We start from the raw sequence: 16,756 nt of genomic DNA, 5'->3' as shown, positions 1-16,756 counted from the left end.
ACCTCGTTAAGAGAAGAGCAACGCAGTAATAGTTGGGTCCCGGTTGGAAGCGGCCCCTTCAGCCACTTCCCTCCTGGAAAGCGGAAAGGCAGAGTCTCCCTGAGCCCGGAGCAGGGTGCCGAGTCCGAGAAGAGGCCTCGGCTCCGGGTCAGGAGCGATCCCTGCCAAGAGCGGCGCTTCCCGGGAGCGGCGGCTTCGCCTCCAGCCGCCTTCGCCTCCCGTCGCCTGCCGGGGCTGCTGCCGGCCCTGGGGGTGGCCGGACAGGAGCGGGACGGGGGAAACCGTCAAGAGCCCGTGAAATTAGGGGAGATTTGGATAAATGTCCTCAGAACTTGCTGAATCCCGGAGCTGCGTTACATAACCTTGCATTTTTAAGTTTTTGTTTAAGAAACCCTTACTATTACGACGTCGGAATGCTACTGAGTGATTGATACTGATTTAAAACCAGTACACGGCGAAGTGTTTTGGACGAGGGGGTGTCCTCTGCTGACTCTGGGCCAGCAGCAGAAACAGGCACTGGGCGTTTAGGTGCCCAGCTCTGGGACACTGCACCCCAACTCTGTCCATCACAGCGAGCGGGGCCGTGCTGCGGGAGCCCACGGAAACAGCCTTGGGATAGAGATGCTACACATTGTGTGCTCCAACTTCAACACCGCCCTTTGCAAAGCTACTGAAAGCCTCAGGCTCCGAACAGAAACCACCGCGTTTCACTGGCTGATTACTGACCCACTCCTGGGTGGGGTTTTTTTGTTTGTTTGTTTGTTTTTGTTTTGGTTTTTTTTTGTTAGTTAGTTTGGTTTGTTTGGGGTTTTTTCCCCATAGTTGTTTCCAAAATAGATAGTTTTAAACCGCCAAAACCGGAAAGGATAACCCAGCCCTTTAACTGAAGTCAGAGGTGAACGACAAGGGAATGGGGGAAATCGGCGTAACCCGTCCTGTGGTGTTGTTGGTGGCGGGCTACCTCGGGGGGGGAGGAAGGGAAGGTATTTGCAGAAAAAACCCCCATCGCAACCCCAAACAAAACTGCCAGGAAAAAGGGAGAACATCTTCTCCATGCTAAACCGATATAAAGCAATACTTTAAATGTTTATTAGGTCTGATGGTGTTCTACGAACTCCCAATTAAATCAGGCAGTTAGAGTAATACTCCCCGGAGAATAAAATTAGTGGTTGCGAATAAAATTAAATCCGATATTTTGACTTGGCTGCTGTATTAAATAAAGGTGTTTTAACACCTAAATCACATGGAGGAGTGGGTGGCAGCTGCACCCGCAGAAAATCGGGTAGGAAAGCGCTCATTTCGTAGCAAAAAAAAAAAAAAAAAAAAAAAAAAAAAAAAAAAAAAAAAAAAAAAAAAAAAAAGAGAGAGAGAAAGATGGATGTAAGTGTAACAAAAATATTGACAATTTGAAGGGCTCTACAACTGTGCTTTTCGCAACCACGGAAGGAGAGTGACCAAGGGGAAGAGTTATCGCAGCATCAGCGAGCGCTGCGTGTCCTGCGGCGGGGCTGCCCCGCGGTCCCCAGCCGGCCGAGGAAGCGGCGGCAGGACCGGCACGCTTCGAGCACAGCCGGGGCTTTCTCTCCTGCCGGCTCGGGGCCCGCAGCTCGCCCGGGGCACCCACCCGGGAAGGCACCGGGAACAGGTCTCCGGTGTGGGAGCGCAGGTGGGGATGCTGAAGGGGAGGGAGGAGGCCCCTGATACCCGCAGTCGGTTCCCGCTACGGGCAAGGACTTACGGACTCGCGAAAAAAAACTTTAGAAAGTGCCGAGGAGGATGGAGATCCCTCGTGGGAAAGAGAGGGAAGAACCCTGGGGAGAGGAGACGGGGTTATTTCCCACCGAAGTGCTACCTCCTCCCGCTACCAGCGAAGGTGACGTCAAACCCGGGTGGCTGATGCTAAAACAAAAGCTCCGGGGTTAATATACAGTTACCAGCCCGGCAGCCTCCTCCTCCTCCTCCTCAAAAATCAGTCCCTCGGGTTTATTGTCCCCGTGGGGAGGGCGCCTGTTGAACATGTAGTCACGCAAACAGCTGGCAGGAGAAAGAAAGAACCAACTTTACTTTCTGGGGAACGAAGGGCGGGCAGGGCTCCCCCAGGCTAAAACGCAGCGAAAGGATGGAAAATCATACTCACCTCGGGCTTCTCCTGCTGCGGCAGCACTTGTACATTCACCTGCGGGTGTGGAGAGAGAGGGAGTAGGGACAGAGAAAGAGGAGAGGGAAGGAAGGAAGGAAGGAAGGGAGGAAGGAAGGAAGGAAGGAAGGAAGGAAGGAAGGAAGGAAGGAAGGAAGGAAGGAAGGAAGGAAGGAAGGAAGGAAGGAAGGAAGGAAGGAAGGAAGGAAGGAAGGGAGGGAGGGAGGGAGAGAGGCGTCGCTACGTACTATCATAAAACAAAATCTCCAAGGGGAGGGGAGAGATCAGAAATTGAATTGTCACCTTCCACAGCATTATCCCCCCTCCCCTTTTGACAAGTAACACCCCTCCCAAAAAATCAAACGGTTGGCAAGTACCGTTTCCAATGAATTAAAATAAAAAAAAAAAGAAAAGGCAAGGCAAGGCAAGGCAAGGCAAGGCAAGGCAAGGCAAGGCAAGGCAAGGCAAGGCAAGGAGAGCCCATCTCTCAGGTGGCGGGGAGCGGGCAGTGTTTTCGGGCACACCCCCGCTGTCCCGCTGTCCCCGCCGTGCCCCCCGGACGCTCCCGGCGCTCAGCGGCCGCGGCGGAGCGCGGGGCGGCCAATCAGCGCGGCGCGCGCGGGCCCTGGCCAATGGCAGGCGCCACATTGTTGTCCAATGTTGCCTAATGGCAACGCGGGCCGCAACAATAGCGCGAGTGGCGGCGCGCGGCGCGGCGGGCAGCGCGCTCCGCTCCGCTCCGCTCCGCTCCGCTCCGCTCCGCTCCGCTCCGCTCCGCTCCGGCCGCACGCACCGCCAGGGCCCCGGGGGGCTCCGCGCCCGGCCCTGCCCTGCCCGGCCCCGACCGCCGCTCTGCCTCTGCCCGCCTCAGCCCGGCTCCTCCGCCCGGCTGTGGGAGACGGGGCGATTTTTTTTAAATATAATTTTTTTTAATTTTTTTTTTTTTTTCTGTTTTCTGCTGGATTTTAGCCTCTGCTGCTCGTGGCGAGGGATCCTGTCGTTGAAGGTGCCGGATTGTTCTTTGAAGGGACGCTGCTAGTCTGTGGCTGCAGTTATAAGGGGGACGGGGGAGCGAAGTTTAGGGAGCAGCTCGGGTTGCACCGGGGTGCCGTGGGGAGCGGCGACCCCGCAAGAGCGGACGGGAGAGCTCGGCTTCGAGCCTGACGCGATGGACTTGGTGCGGCCCCGCCAGACGCGCACGGAGAGTAAGGACGCGAGAGTGATCTAAGTTTTCTTGGATTTTCTTGTGTTAGCTTTGCTTTTCGGGCGCGGAGGGGAGGAGGGCGCGGAACGGCCCCCGACGGGCCCCTCCTCACTTGAACCCCGCTCCGGGGCCGTGTGCCGGTGCGAGGGGACGGGGGCGTCGAGCGAGGCGAGAGGACAGGCGCTGGGGTTTGCATGCCCGATCCGGGGGCTCTGTGCGTCCCCCGTTCGTGATTGCGCTTGAAGGCGCCGGGAGCCTCTCCGCGCCCGGGCGCGGCGCAGGGGCTCCCCCGCCCCGCGTCGCTTTGGGGGAGGCCGGGGAGGGGGGGCCGCTCTCTCGGGGCGGGCTCGCCGGGATGGAGCTGCGGTCGGAGCTGCCCAGCGTGCCCGCCGCGCCCCCCCCAGTGCCCCCCAGCTCGGTGGCGGCCGCGGCGGCCGCGGCGGCGGCCACGCTGCCGGTGAGCGTGGCCGGGAGCTTGCTGCGGGCACCGCCGCTGCTGCTGCGGGCGGCCGAGAAGTACCCGCGGACGCCCAAGTGCGCCCGGTGCCGCAACCACGGGGTGGTGTCGGCGCTGAAGGGCCACAAGCGGTACTGCCGCTGGAAGGACTGCATGTGCGCCAAGTGCACCCTCATCGCCGAGCGCCAGCGCGTCATGGCCGCTCAGGTGGCGCTGCGCCGGCAGCAGGCGCAGGAGGAGAACGAGGCCCGGGAGCTCCAGCTGCTCTACGGCACGGCCGAGGGGCTGGCGCTGGCGGCCGCCAACGGCATCATCCCGCCCCGGCCCGCGTACGAGGTGTTCGGCTCCGTCTGCGCCGGCGGCGGCGGCGAGGGAGGCGCCGGCGCCTCAGGTAAGGCCGCGCTGCGAGCCCTCGGAGCCGCGGTGATGGGGGGGGAAGGGGCCTGGAGAGGCTGCGGGAGATGAGCGGGGCGCGGAGCTGCGGGCGGGTGGCCCCGCCGACGGCCGGGGCACTCCGCGGGGCCCGCCGGGGACAGCCGCAGTGACGGTCTCTCTTCCTTCTGCCCCCCCGCCCCGCAGAGTCCAAGATGCAGAAGTTCGAGCTGTTTCCCAAGACGCTGCTGCCGAGCCGCTCCGTCACCCCGCAGCAGGCGGGCGGGAAGCCCCTCTCCCCGGACGGCGAGTCCGTGCCCGGCACCTCCTCCCCAGATGCTCGCCACGGCTCGGGCTCGGAGAACGGGGACGGAGAGTCCTTCCTGAGCTCACCCGTCTCCAAGGGCCCGAAGGAGGGGGAGGAGAGCCCGGGCTCCATCAGCCCGCTGGGCTCGGACTCGGGCTCGGAGGCGGACAAGGACGAGCAGGACCCGTCACCCTCGGCCGGCGGCCGGCAGCGGACTCCCATCGACATCCTGACGCGCGTCTTCCCGGCGCACAAGCGCAGCGTGCTGGAGCTGGTGCTGCAGGGCTGCGGCGGGGACGTGGTACAGGCCATCGAGCAGATCCTCAACAACCGCGGGCCGGAGAAGGGCCCCGAGGAGGGCTGGGCCCGGGACGGCGCCTTGCAGGGCCTGCCGCCTACCCCCGCCGCCGCCGCCGCCCACCACCGGCCCTTGATCGCGGGCGCCATGGCCCCGGCCATCGGCACGCTGGGCAGCCGCTCCGCCTTCTCCCCGCTGCAGCCCAACGCCACGCACTTCGGGGCCGAGGCCGGCGCCTACCCCCTGGGCACCCACCTGGGACTGAACCCCCTGCGCCTCGCTTACTCGGCGCACAGCCGGGGACTGGCCTTCATGACCCCCTACTCCACGGCCGGGCTGATGCCCACGCTGGGGTTCCGGCCGCCCGTGGACTACGCCTTCAGCGACCTGATGCGGGACCGCTCCGCCGTGCACAAGGAGCAGGTGTACTCCAGCGGGCTCTACGGGCCCATGGTCAACAACACCCCCGAGAAGCAATAGCGGCTTCCTAAAGCTCGTCTGTGTAGAAGTAGCTAGGTAGGCATGGGTGGATGGACGCGGGTGGCTTCCTCTCCCCCGTGCAGGCGGTGGTTTTGCGTGCAGAGCCCGGCGCGGACAGGCGTAGGTGTATTAAGGTGATAAAGGTGCACTTTCATTGTCCAGACATGAGTCACTCTTTGTTGCTTATGGCCATAAGCATGGATATTCCTCAGCGCGTCGTGGGGTGTGCACACACACACACACGCTCTTTCCCACACACATACATATATATATATATGTATACTAGCAAGTGTATAATGTTATAAAATGGAAATCTAAGTTATTAATGTAACTCGTAGGTGAACTTGATATTAACGTTAAGCTAAAGGTTAGGCAGCGCATTGTAATACTTACCAGGCATATAGATGAGACATTGTCAAATTGAAAACCTTTTCCTTCCCGCCCCCCAGAAACGTTATGGTCTGTATATAACATTGGAAAGTAGATATATTTGTAACTGTCCGTAGGACCCCGGCGCCAATGGTGTATGATGGTTTAATAAACCTCCTTCATTTGTGATCTGCAAGAAAATTGCTTTCTTGTTCCGATGTAGCAAACTTCTTGCTGTTTCTAACAGGTAATTCTGTGTTCCCATTTCATAGAAATAAATGTTATTTTCTATTAAAAAAGAAAAAAAAAGTCGGTCTTATGAATGGCAAGTGGTATTTTATGAGATGATGGAAGTGTGTTTTGGAAAATTCATTTGACAAGTACAGTCAATATTTAAAGGAGTTTATGCAAATGGTACAAACATGTTTACTACATTTTTATCATGGTCAAACTAGATATTCTTCAGATAAATTTATAAATAAAAATGAAGCGTACAAGCAAGAGCAAATTCCTTATCAACTGAAATTGTCAAATACGTTTATTTCTGATTCTGGTCTTTTTCTTATTTATGCTTGTGGGGAAAAAACCAAAAACAAAACCCAACAAACCTACAGAGGTATAAATTTAAGCAGATTTTCTCCCTTTGGTATCTAGTTGTTTTTTGTCATATTTAGGAAATTTGGCATTGTTGCAAAGAGAAGCCTGGTTAAAACAAATCCCACCTTGTGAGCCGCGGGTTGTGTAGCAGCGGGAAGGTTTTACCCCTCGTATCTGAAATCTGATTGCGCGTTTCAGTTGCTTTTGTGTCAAAATAAGCAAATGGATCTAAATCATGATGTTTTTCAGAATGCAAAGATGTGTTTGAGGCAGTGGTGGATGAGTTAAGATCAGTGCAGGGAACGTTACTCTGTTTTTGGAGCTGCGTGTCCTTCCTTCAGCCTCATCCGAGAGTAAAGGCTACTAGCGTGGCTTTTTTTCTATTTTTTTTTTTTTTGGCAACCGTGTCCAAATGTTCTCTGAGATCAAAAAGTAAGAAGGGCTTTCCTGCCTCTGTTTATTTCTGTACTGGGATGAGCGGGGGGCAGCGGGCGTGCCCCGGTGCATCCTCAGAGGCGATCCCGCCTAAGGCCGGAGCGTGACTTTCTTGCCAGTCCTGGGAGTGTTTGGCCCAGGAAAACTATTACTCACAAAGAACAAGTTCAGTGCATGGTTGAATTAAGACTGTAAAAGCTCCTAAAGTTGGTTGGTATGGAAACCTAATCCCACCGAACCGCTCCGTGGCACAGCTGGACTGTTTACTTTCTCACTTCAAATATAACTGTGTAAACATTGGCCGGGAGCAGCCAGCGCGGCTCCTACCAACCAGTTAATATACTGGTGGGGCTGGGAGGACACGAGTCCCGCCGCGGCTATGGAAGGAAGCTCCTGGGTAAAATCAAATTGCATCAAAATGCAATTCTTCCACCCCGCGTGCGATTGATCCACTTGGATACAATTTTAAGATTTTCTTAAAAACAAAAAACAAAAACAAAACCACAACAGCAACAACAACAACAACAAAAAAACCCAACCCAAAACAAAAACCCAACAACAAAAAAAGCAAGTAAATATTACAGATTACACCTAGGCAAATACTTTTGACCCTGATCCATCCTGGGAGCAGCCAAATCAATATCACAAGGAAAACTTTTTAAAGTGTCGTGTTCCAAGAGCGGGTGAAACTTAATATTACTACAATAAAACGGTTTAATAAAGAAGGGCTTTAATAGTGAGCTAATTTGATTGAGTTTCCTAATTCCACTTTAATTGGAAAAGGAGTTGTCTGTTTGGTTATAAAGTGCTAGGGTTATGTTAGACTGGGAAAAAAAAAGATGGACGTCGAGCATCTGAATAAACTTTTTTTTCTATTTTTTTCCCTTTTTCGGTTGGCAGCTGACTTTGTGCAGGATGGGTTTCCATATCTAGGATTATGAACGGGCTACAAAGAGCTGCTACTTAAAGAAATCAGGTCGCCACATTTCTCCCATTCTAGCCCTGTTGAGAAGGGCTTAGGAGCTGTTGATTTAACTCAGCTCCCCTTTTAATTATAAAAGCCATTCTTGTGTAGTTAGGCGAGCAGGACAATTTATCAGAATTGTTGCCGTGTCTTGGAGGTTGGCTTGAGCTTGGATTTATACAACCGACAATGGGGATCACGACGATTAACTTTCATATGGGTAGTTCAGGCAGTTGGACTGGGGGGAGTAGGAGGAGGGGAGGGGGTGAGAGAATTTTATAAATTGTCGTATTGAAGTAATTCCAGTAGATTTAAAAAAATAAAGAAAAAAATTCCCTTGGGTTTGAAGCAGCCTCGGAGAGGTTCGTATACAGAAGCCTCTGGCAGAACATAAAATATTCAGGTCCCTTTTAGAGTAAAATAAAATGCTGTCACTTGAATAAAAATCGGCGGAACCGAGTATAAATTATTTGTGAAGCAGAGAGGCTGCGGGCGAGCGCTCGCAAACTTCTCTGTTAATTAAATCTTAATCCACGGGCCGCGGGAAGCGGCGGAGCTGCAGCAGCGGCTGCTGTACATACAGCGGGACACGTTCCGGAGTTATATTAACTGCACTCGTGTTTAATATGAATCAGCCCTAATCCACGGCATAATAAAGATCAAATTAGACTAACCATTTAGTAGCGAAATGACATTCCTTCACCTAAAATGAACCTCCCCGCGCCCTGCTCGCTGCGAGGCAGCCTCGGCAGCCCGGCCGGGCGGGCCGGCGGCGGGGCCCCGGCTCGGGCTGAGCCCAGCGGGGCTGAGCGGGGCCGGGCAGGGGAGCGGGGGGCCTTTTCCAGGCTGGCCGGTTTATTTTTCAGCCTGAGGGGGGAATCCCCGTTACCCTCCCACGCTTTCCAGAGCCGCCTCTTCCCCACCCCTCTCCACACCCGGCTTGCCGCCGAGGCCCCGGGGATGGAGGAGGCTCGGAGCGGGGTCGTGTCGCTTCCCCGGCTCCGGCCCCGAGTCTCCCCCGTCGGCTGCTGGGGCCGGGGGACACCCACGACAGGGAAGGGTGGTGATCCTGCTTCCCCGAGGCTCCCTGGGCAGTCAGGGTCGCTCCAGCGGGGACAGCGATGGGTTGTTTTACTGGAGACTGAGGAGCGAGTCCCGACTCCCTCTCTGTCTTTCCCGCGGCCACGGGAGCGCTGCGGCCCCGCTATCGCGGCTGTCCCGGGACTCGCCGCCCCGTTTCCCAAGCTGGAAACCACCTCGCAGCCCGGAGAGGAGGGACGGGACGGGACGGGACGGGACGGGACGGGACGGGACGGGACGGGACGGGATGGGATGGGATGGGATGGGATGGGATGGGATGGGATGGAATGGGATGGGATGGGACGGGCCGGGGCGGCCCCGGGTGCCCCTCACCGGGAGGGGCGGCCTTTGTGCCGGCGCTGAGCAAACACAGCTGCCGCCGATGGGACCGTTCGGGGGAACGCGGCTCTCGCCGTCCCACCCCTCGCCCCCGCTCCCGGACATCCCTCCTCCGTGCTCCCCTGGGCGGGGGCGACACCGGGTACCCCACGGCTCCCTCATGGCTCCCAGGCTGATCCCCTCGGCGGGAGCGCAGCCGGTGTCGGGCACACGAACTTCCCACGTCCCCCGGCGAGGGGACACCTCTGCCTCTTCTCACGGCGCGGGCATCCCCCCCGTGTTGTCATAACATCCCCATGGCAACTGCGGCAATTACTTCTATGCCAGGACAACAATGGGAAAGTATTTAATATATTTAAATGTGATTAAGCAGGTGGAAGAAACGAGGAGGAGCAGCTCCGTAGGAAGAGCCGGCGGAGGCTTCCAGGGAGCCCCGGGGGCTGCAGCTCGCCCGGGGCAGCGGCGGCACGTCTGGAACTCAACAGATGGAGCGAGCGAGGGACCCAGAGTTACAACGGGAAAGGAACGGAGTGTTTCACCGTTTTCTGCTGCCTTTAACACCAACCGAGGCACGTGAAAATTCATTCCAATTTCCGTCTCTCGGATTTCGACGGAAATACTAATACACTGTTGCAAAAGAATGTTTTCCCTCTGTTACTATTCCTTTCCAGTTTCCCCTTTATTTTTCTCTATCTTTTTATTAGGGAGATAACAACAACAACAACAAAGTGCCACAAATGCGCTGTTAGCCGTAAGTTCAGGAAATAAAAGGCATGGGGAAAAAACCCCCCCAAACCCTGAAACTGCACAAAGCTGGTCAGTATCCCATCTCCAAAACGAGCTCACTAGAAAAAAAGAACACCTCATTAAAAAAAAAAAAAAAATTAAACATACACTTTAACCTGGAAATGATTCCTTTTTAGCCAGTATCCCTCATTTCTATGTCATTAGGGAATCCAGTAACCCACGGAAGAGATGCGCCTGACCCAGGGAGCCACGGCCACTGCTGGGGCTGCGGATGATGTCCAGCGAGAGCTGCCGCTGCCTCTCCCCGGGCGCGGCCGGGGCTCGGCTGGCAGAGCCCCAGACAAACCACCTTGGCCTTGAATTCCCTGTTAAATTGCGTTAAATTGTGTGGCAGGTTGCTGGATTTGGTGGGAATGGCTGAGTGCGGCGGCAAAGGAAGGAGGGTGCGGTGCTGCTGCAGGGGAGGTGCTGTTAATGCCAGGGACCTGCCCTGGGGTAGGAAGAGGTTAAAGGGTGCGGGGACGAGCTGGCTCACCCTGGCTAACGGCGGTGTGAGCTGAAATAGCTGGAGAAGGCATTTTGGCAAGAAAGTCTGGTGCTGGATAACGCCTAAAGGTAAAAGAGGGGTGGAGAGGAGGGAAGGGGTGAATTCCAGAATGGAAGAACAGGGCAAGGGACTGATGGGGTCTTAGGCTCACAAGAGCTAATGGAGAACCGGGATGCAGTATTAAGAGCTGTGGAAATATTTAGGATATCACTAAAGCAAGATCTTGGAGTCTGTGGTACAAGAGTAAGAAGAAAACCCGTCACTTGCAGTGCATTACCTAATATAATAATATAAATAATATCTCTATATGTGTGCCTTTCCTGAGGGAGCCTTTAAGGCTTGATTATGCTCTGCACAGGCTGGGTAAGGGGGTCCTGTATGGTGGGATTTGCACTTTCAAGGAAAAGATGAAAACCCCCAAATTTCAGATTAATGTTATCAGGTGCTGTGCAGAGGTCAGGAGGCTCAATTACACCAACGCTCAAGTGCAGGCCAAGGCCTGGGCAAGGGGCTGTTGGTGTAGGAAGGTGATGGGTGTTCTAACAGTGACTCACTGATTGTTCATGTGGAAGCAAGTACATCGAGGGAGATGAAAATGCCGAAAGCCCAGACTAATACTGATAGCTTTAGCTGCAACTGGCTGTTTGGTAAACATTTCTAACCATAATAAAGTCAGGTCTGAGGCCTGTTCAAACCAAAAGCTGGCATAAGCACATGTTCCTCTTCACTCCAGGTATGAATTTGGCAGAGGTGGACAAGGGCATGATGAGACACCTGCCTGGGGGATAATTCTGTTTGGAATGCTGTTTTGTGCAGTATTGGATTTACCTGCATGTGGGAGCTAAAGCCTTATCTTAGGTTTTATCTTAAATCCTTGCAAACTCTAAACTACAGGGGGAAAAGCATTGCTTCCTGACAGCCCTGTTTTCATGGGCTGGAAGAGCAAAATCTTGTCATATGCTGGTTTGTGGATTAATTTTCTGTAAGAGATCTGGGATACAGTCTGGTTCCTGACTTCCCACAGAAGCTCTGTAATGCAGATCTGTGAGGGGTAAGGGTGGATGCTTTGGCATGTTCTCAATGTGATTATACTTGCAGCTAGTATGAATTCAGAGAGATTTGTGGTTTTTTTTTCTGTTTTGTATTTCCCCCTTTCTTATTTTGGATCTTAATAATGTGCTGTGAACCTTATAAAAGTTATGCTAAGGTTGTTTCTAAAAATTTAATTTCTCCCCTCAATACATGCATAGATTAAAAAAGACTGGGTAAAACCGTAGATAAATTTCAGAAAAAAAATACAGAAATCCTTGAAAGCAGGTTACACAAAGTCTTATTACCCACCAATAGTTACAGGTCTGCCATACATATACTCAGGAAGTATTTGCCTGTTTAACTGGCAAAATACAATAGATGGGCAGGATCTGTGCAAATTTTAGTAGGTTCATGACAGCAGGGCAGGCTCCTGGGGGAAAGAGGGAGATGGAAAGGAAACCAGAAACAGAGAGTGGATCTTTTCGTGTGGTCTGACAGGCAGATGGAAAGCATGAATTACAGAGGCTTTTAAAAAGATCTGCTTGGGGTTTATGTTTACAGAGAGATTTCACAAGACTGGTTGGACTTAAAATGCTGAGGTTGTTGCTAAGATCAGATATTTGGAAGTGAAATGGGGTCCTAGCCCTGGACCAGAATATAGAAGAGGCTCACAAAAATTCAGCAAGACAGGAGCAGGGACAGCAAGGCAGGGCCCCTATAAACCGCTCACCAGATCCTGAAAGGGGCTTAAAGGTCAGCAGGACCTGGAGTCAGGGGAGGGAGAGGGGTGTGACCCCTGCTAAGGGAAGCTGGATCCGGGCAGAGACCACAAGTCTCAACCAGGAGCAGCAACAGCAGCAGAAGACAGTGAGGACGAGCTGGGATTTGTGCAGGAGGGACTCACCAGTGAAAGAGCTTTGCAGGGAACAAAGGTATCAAAACATTCCCTCACTTTCTTGTAAGTGGGATACGGCATATTGATTTCCTCTCATGGCTTGGGGAAGCCCATGGTTTACCTTGGGTAGAACCTATGGATTTCCCGAGTTTTCTAAATCTCCTGCTTGCAAGGTTAGCCATAGATATTTACAGCTAAATGAATGGGGCAAGTAGTGGAGATTATAACTTGGAGAGCCTTTGCTTTGTAAGGGGAGAGTCAGATATCTTATTCTGGCAGGAGAATCTAATTAAGGGCCTGTTCAATAGGAGTAAATGTCAAATGATCAGGCACACAGGACTAAAATTGCAATGCTCAGTCCAGTGTGCTAGAATGTGTGCTACGAGATGCCTGGCTTTTTTTCCTGTTTAGAGGGATGAATCATGTTTGATTTCTCTAATCATTCTTTTTATCCACATTATTGAAGCTTTACTTTGACACAGAGAGAGTAATCTTGATGCAGTGGGGCCAAGAGTAGGGAAATTGCTTCAGTAGATTTGGCAAGGAAACCATGGCTCCAGCCTCTCACAAAAATCTCTACCCTTCTCCATGAAAGCTTCATGTGCATCAGAAGGGATCAGAAAGGTGTTTTCAGGGCCCCTTTTCCACAGTACTTATATTATAATGTTCTTCCTGTTCAATGGGTGAAAAGGGTATCAAAACACTAATTGAATTTCTGTTTTCAGATCCTTTGGAAAATATCTGGGAACATAAGAATTGGTGGTAGCATAAAACTTGCTGGATTTGGGGGAAAATCAGCCCATCATTTGGTTTACAAATATAATCTGTTGCTCAAAGTACACCAGATGAAGGACTTAACCCAACCCTAATTTTTTTGGGAGTGTAATGGTTTTAAACTGATCAGAATGTACCTCACACTCATGCCAGGCACTTGGAGGAGCTGGTAAAGGCACTGTCATATGTGTCACCATTACTGAGTTACTTCCTGAGGGTTGCATGGAAAGGCCTCTGGATTCTGATGCCAGGCTGAAATGTTAACTTGCCCTGTGCACATTTCACTTTGGCTCCCTGATCTCCCTGCTGGGAGAGGGCTCAGATAGTTTTCAGTACCCTGGGCACTGAAAGAAGAACTTCGTTGTCTTGGCAAGCAAGGGCATGTGTATCTTGGATCTGGACAGGGCTTCAGACCTGTGTGAGATGAGGATACCAATCTGTTTGGCTGGAAGGTTTGTTTCTAACTAGAATGAGGGCTGGCAAAATGGGGAACTCAGCTCTTGAGAGGGGAATGGCTCTGCTAAGCTGGAAGTTTGTGGTGACAGAGGTGATAAGTGATAGGTACGCTCTTAAAAATGGCCAAAAGTGGAGCTAAGGCTGTTCAATGAGCCTCACAGCCTTTCATTTTAATCTTCATCACTGAAATGTCTAAGGGAAGTTAGTCCTGCTAAAATGGGCTGAGCTGAACAACAGCAAATGATGTTCGGTAAACTGTGAAAAGCTAAGACTGACCTAGTGAAGTCATTGGTGAAATGTCTGGTTTTCCTGGAAGCCTCAGCAGGGTATATTCTGCACCTGATGGACTTTGATGATATTGGACAGAGGCACTCTCATTAAGAAATTGCCTGCTGGAACTCTCTCCAGCCATCTGGCATCCAAAATGCAACAGCAAAAGGGATCATGTTGGTGATTTTCAGTAAATGTTTTGCACAGAGCCATCTTTGTTGACTGTCTCTATTGTTTTGCAGATGTTTATGGTATCACAAATCTTTTTTTTCCAGCCTTAATTGAAAGACATGCTCCCCCAGTTCAAGGATTAACTTTTTTTTATAACAGAACGGAAATTTGTTTGAAATTTTTATCCTTTAAACCTTTTTTTTTTGATAGATCCTCAGATCAAATGTTAAATTTGAAATATTTGAAAATTTTTGGCCCCCAGGCTACTGTCATGGGTTTTTTTGCCCTTTTTTTTTCTTTTTTTTTTCTTTTCTTCTTTTTTTTTCCTTTTAAGTTTTCATACAAATGACTACTTTTACAGTTTTGTTATCTGAGTTCTGAGCATTGCTCATCAGTTTTGAAATAACAGGTTGTAGCTGATTTTCTTAAAGCTTTTGAAGGCTTTATGAGCAACAATAACAATGAAAATATTGGTGTGTATCACTCTGGTTGGTGCTATTGGGGTTTTATTTTGCCACATATGTGAATGAACTGAGACTCTCTTTTCCTCTCAATTTAGTTTGTGGTGTAAGGGGCTCTCAGATGTTACACTCAGATTCTGGACTTACTTGGGCAAAGCTGCCTTTGTTTCTTCACAGTCCCAAGCAGAGAATATTGTCTGGAAGCATAATGCACAAACCAAAGTGCTTCCTGGGGTAGCAACATGCTGCTGGTGCTCAGTGGGTGTGAGCTCCAGGCCAGCTCTGAGATTAATCTGAAAATGAAATGATTTTGAAGCAGGTGCTTCAGCTGAGTGTGCTACACTGAAAGTCAAGCATACTAACTTCTTATGTCCAGTCTTTCAAAAGGTACAATTATCCTTTATCTGTGCAGGTTGGTTTGTTTAACTTTCACTGGATTATTCTCATGGAATAAGAATGAGATATTGCCATTTCAGAGCACCACTGGGACCTTGCAAATGAAGGAAGCCGCAAGGTTTTGTAGTGAAAACTGCACATGGGTCTCTGAAGGTTTGGTCTGTGTACTAAATTCTGCTGCTGATTTACCAACACTGTTTGACCTTGAGCTGCTCAAAACAATTTATTATTTTTTAAGAAGTGACTATTAATATTGACAGTCTCCAGTTTCAGTATGAAACACATGAGACTTGAACTGCAGACTTTTGTACTACTTGAGTATTTATTTTTAATAAGGGTCCTAATTAAGTGTGCAATCTCTGTAGCAGGAAAGCTCTCCTGGACTCTCTCTTCATTCATTAAAATGTGTCAAATTCCTCAGAGTTTAGAGGAGAGCTCTAACAATGACAAAAGAGACCCTGTATCCTGAATATACACGAACATGTGCCAAAGAAGATGTTTGTTAATAAGTACTTGTGCAGTGATAAAGTACAGCAAACAAGGGGTTATGCATTTCCTCACTTTGTGCTACCCCAACAGAGCCCCTGACTTCACTCAGGAAGCTGTACTGTTGTGAGACATGGAAAAGTAAAATACCCTCTGCTTTATAATAAGTCATTTCAGCTCTGTCTAATTAACACTTCTTAGTGTTAATTGTAACCCCCTGTTCTGTGTTTTTCAGGGATGATATTTCCCAAGCAGTGCTGATGAAATGTCAGGCAGAGGTAGTAATTTTGTTTTCCTTGCTATTATAACATTGTGCCATAGATATAGTTATATACAGAGATACATGCCAATCAACCAACAGAGCAAACAAGATGAAGAAGTAAAAACCTTATCCTTAGAGAATTTCTTAGGCAGACAGTGAATTATGAGCTTTTCTCTGCCTAGACAACTTGCAGTGAGAACAGCTATTCCTACCGGCATTCCTTGATGTGATTAAAAAAATTGACTAATTTTAGATGGCTTGTTTTATTAAATCAATAGACGTAACAGGATGGAGAGGTGGTATACAAAAGTACAAATATTTTTTTATATAATCTGCAGAATCCTATGTGCTTCTAACATGAATGCTACAGAAATACCATTGGCCAGTATTTGCAGAACAGCATTTAATGAACAATAAAGAGATTCATGTTGTTGGAAAGGGGAAAATCCCATTGGCATTCTAGCAAACCCATCTACCTTGTCTTCATAGCCTGGAGGAAATGAGACAATGGTGTAAGAAAGTGGAAACCTGAGAGTCACTGTTAAAACATCACCCTGGTGCTGGCAGCACTGCAAAACTCTTGCAAAAGACATGGAAGAGAGTAATGATTTGGGACTGTTGTGTGTCACTGATAGAAAGTTAAAGTTGGATTTTTCCAGAAAGTGTCTGTGATGGCTCCACATTTTATGAGCAGGTAAAACTGAGAGACAAATCTGACTGAAGATAAAACCAAACCAACCGACCAACCTCGCATGATGAAACATGGAACTCCCAGCTGTAGGGTTGGAAATACAATTTCCAATAACTTCTGTTACATCCTGTACAATTAATTTCACAAGGATTTCATTTTTTTAAAATTATTTTTTTATTGGGAACAGGGTCCTAGATTTAGGTCTACCCCTAGTTTTTCAAATATTACAAATTTCTCCATGCCATCCATGTACCACTTGACCTTGCAAAAGACTTGATGGCCCAGTTGAAATGCTGGAGGTGCTTCCACAAGTTACTCTCAGGAGACCACTGGTGTTTTTAGCCTCGTGGCTGTTTTGTAGGGGCTTGTGCTATATTTCTAAGCACTGGGGAGGAAGAAGGCTGAAATACTCTTTCCCTGGATTGTGTTCAACATAACTAAGGAAAAATTTTCAGACCAATGTTTCCTTTCTATATTGAGAAGAAATGAATTGTTGATGTAGTAGAGACTACTTTAAAGGATGGTGAAA

The 16,756-nt window shown here is 50.3% G+C and overlaps 1 protein-coding gene across 1 annotated transcript; it reads left to right on the top strand.

Moving 5' to 3' along the window:
• The first annotated feature begins 3,696 nt into the window (after nt 1–3,696).
• On the top strand, nt 3,697–6,116 carry DMRTA2 (DMRT like family A2). The gene is made up of 2 exons (XM_066191929.1): nt 3,697–4,189; nt 4,378–6,116. Exons 1-2 carry the CDS (start codon nt 3,697–3,699, stop codon nt 5,253–5,255), a joined length of 1,371 nt encoding a protein of 456 aa, XP_066048026.1. The 3' UTR covers nt 5,256–6,116.
• The last annotated feature ends 10,640 nt before the right edge of the window (nt 6,117–16,756 follow it).

The sequence above is a fragment of the Chamaea fasciata genome, unplaced genomic scaffold, assembly GCF_029207755.1.
Source record: "Chamaea fasciata isolate MVZ Bird 193981 ecotype frontalis unplaced genomic scaffold, bChaFas1.0.hap1 SCAF_10, whole genome shotgun sequence".
NCBI lineage: Eukaryota > Metazoa > Chordata > Aves > Passeriformes > Sylviidae > Chamaea > Chamaea fasciata.
The sequence above is the reverse complement of the archived record's forward strand: the minus strand, read 5'-3'. Positions and strand labels throughout refer to the sequence as shown.

Excerpts from the sequence above, each read along its gene's own strand:
- DMRTA2 (XM_066191929.1), top strand. The coding sequence starts at position 3,697 with ATGGAGCTGCGGTCGGAGCTGCCCAGCGTGCCCGCCGCGCCCCCCCCA. Across the intron at positions 4,190-4,377 it reads GGGAGGCGCCGGCGCCTCAG|AGTCCAAGATGCAGAAGTTC; the intron begins GTAAGGCCGCGC and ends CCCGCCCCGCAG.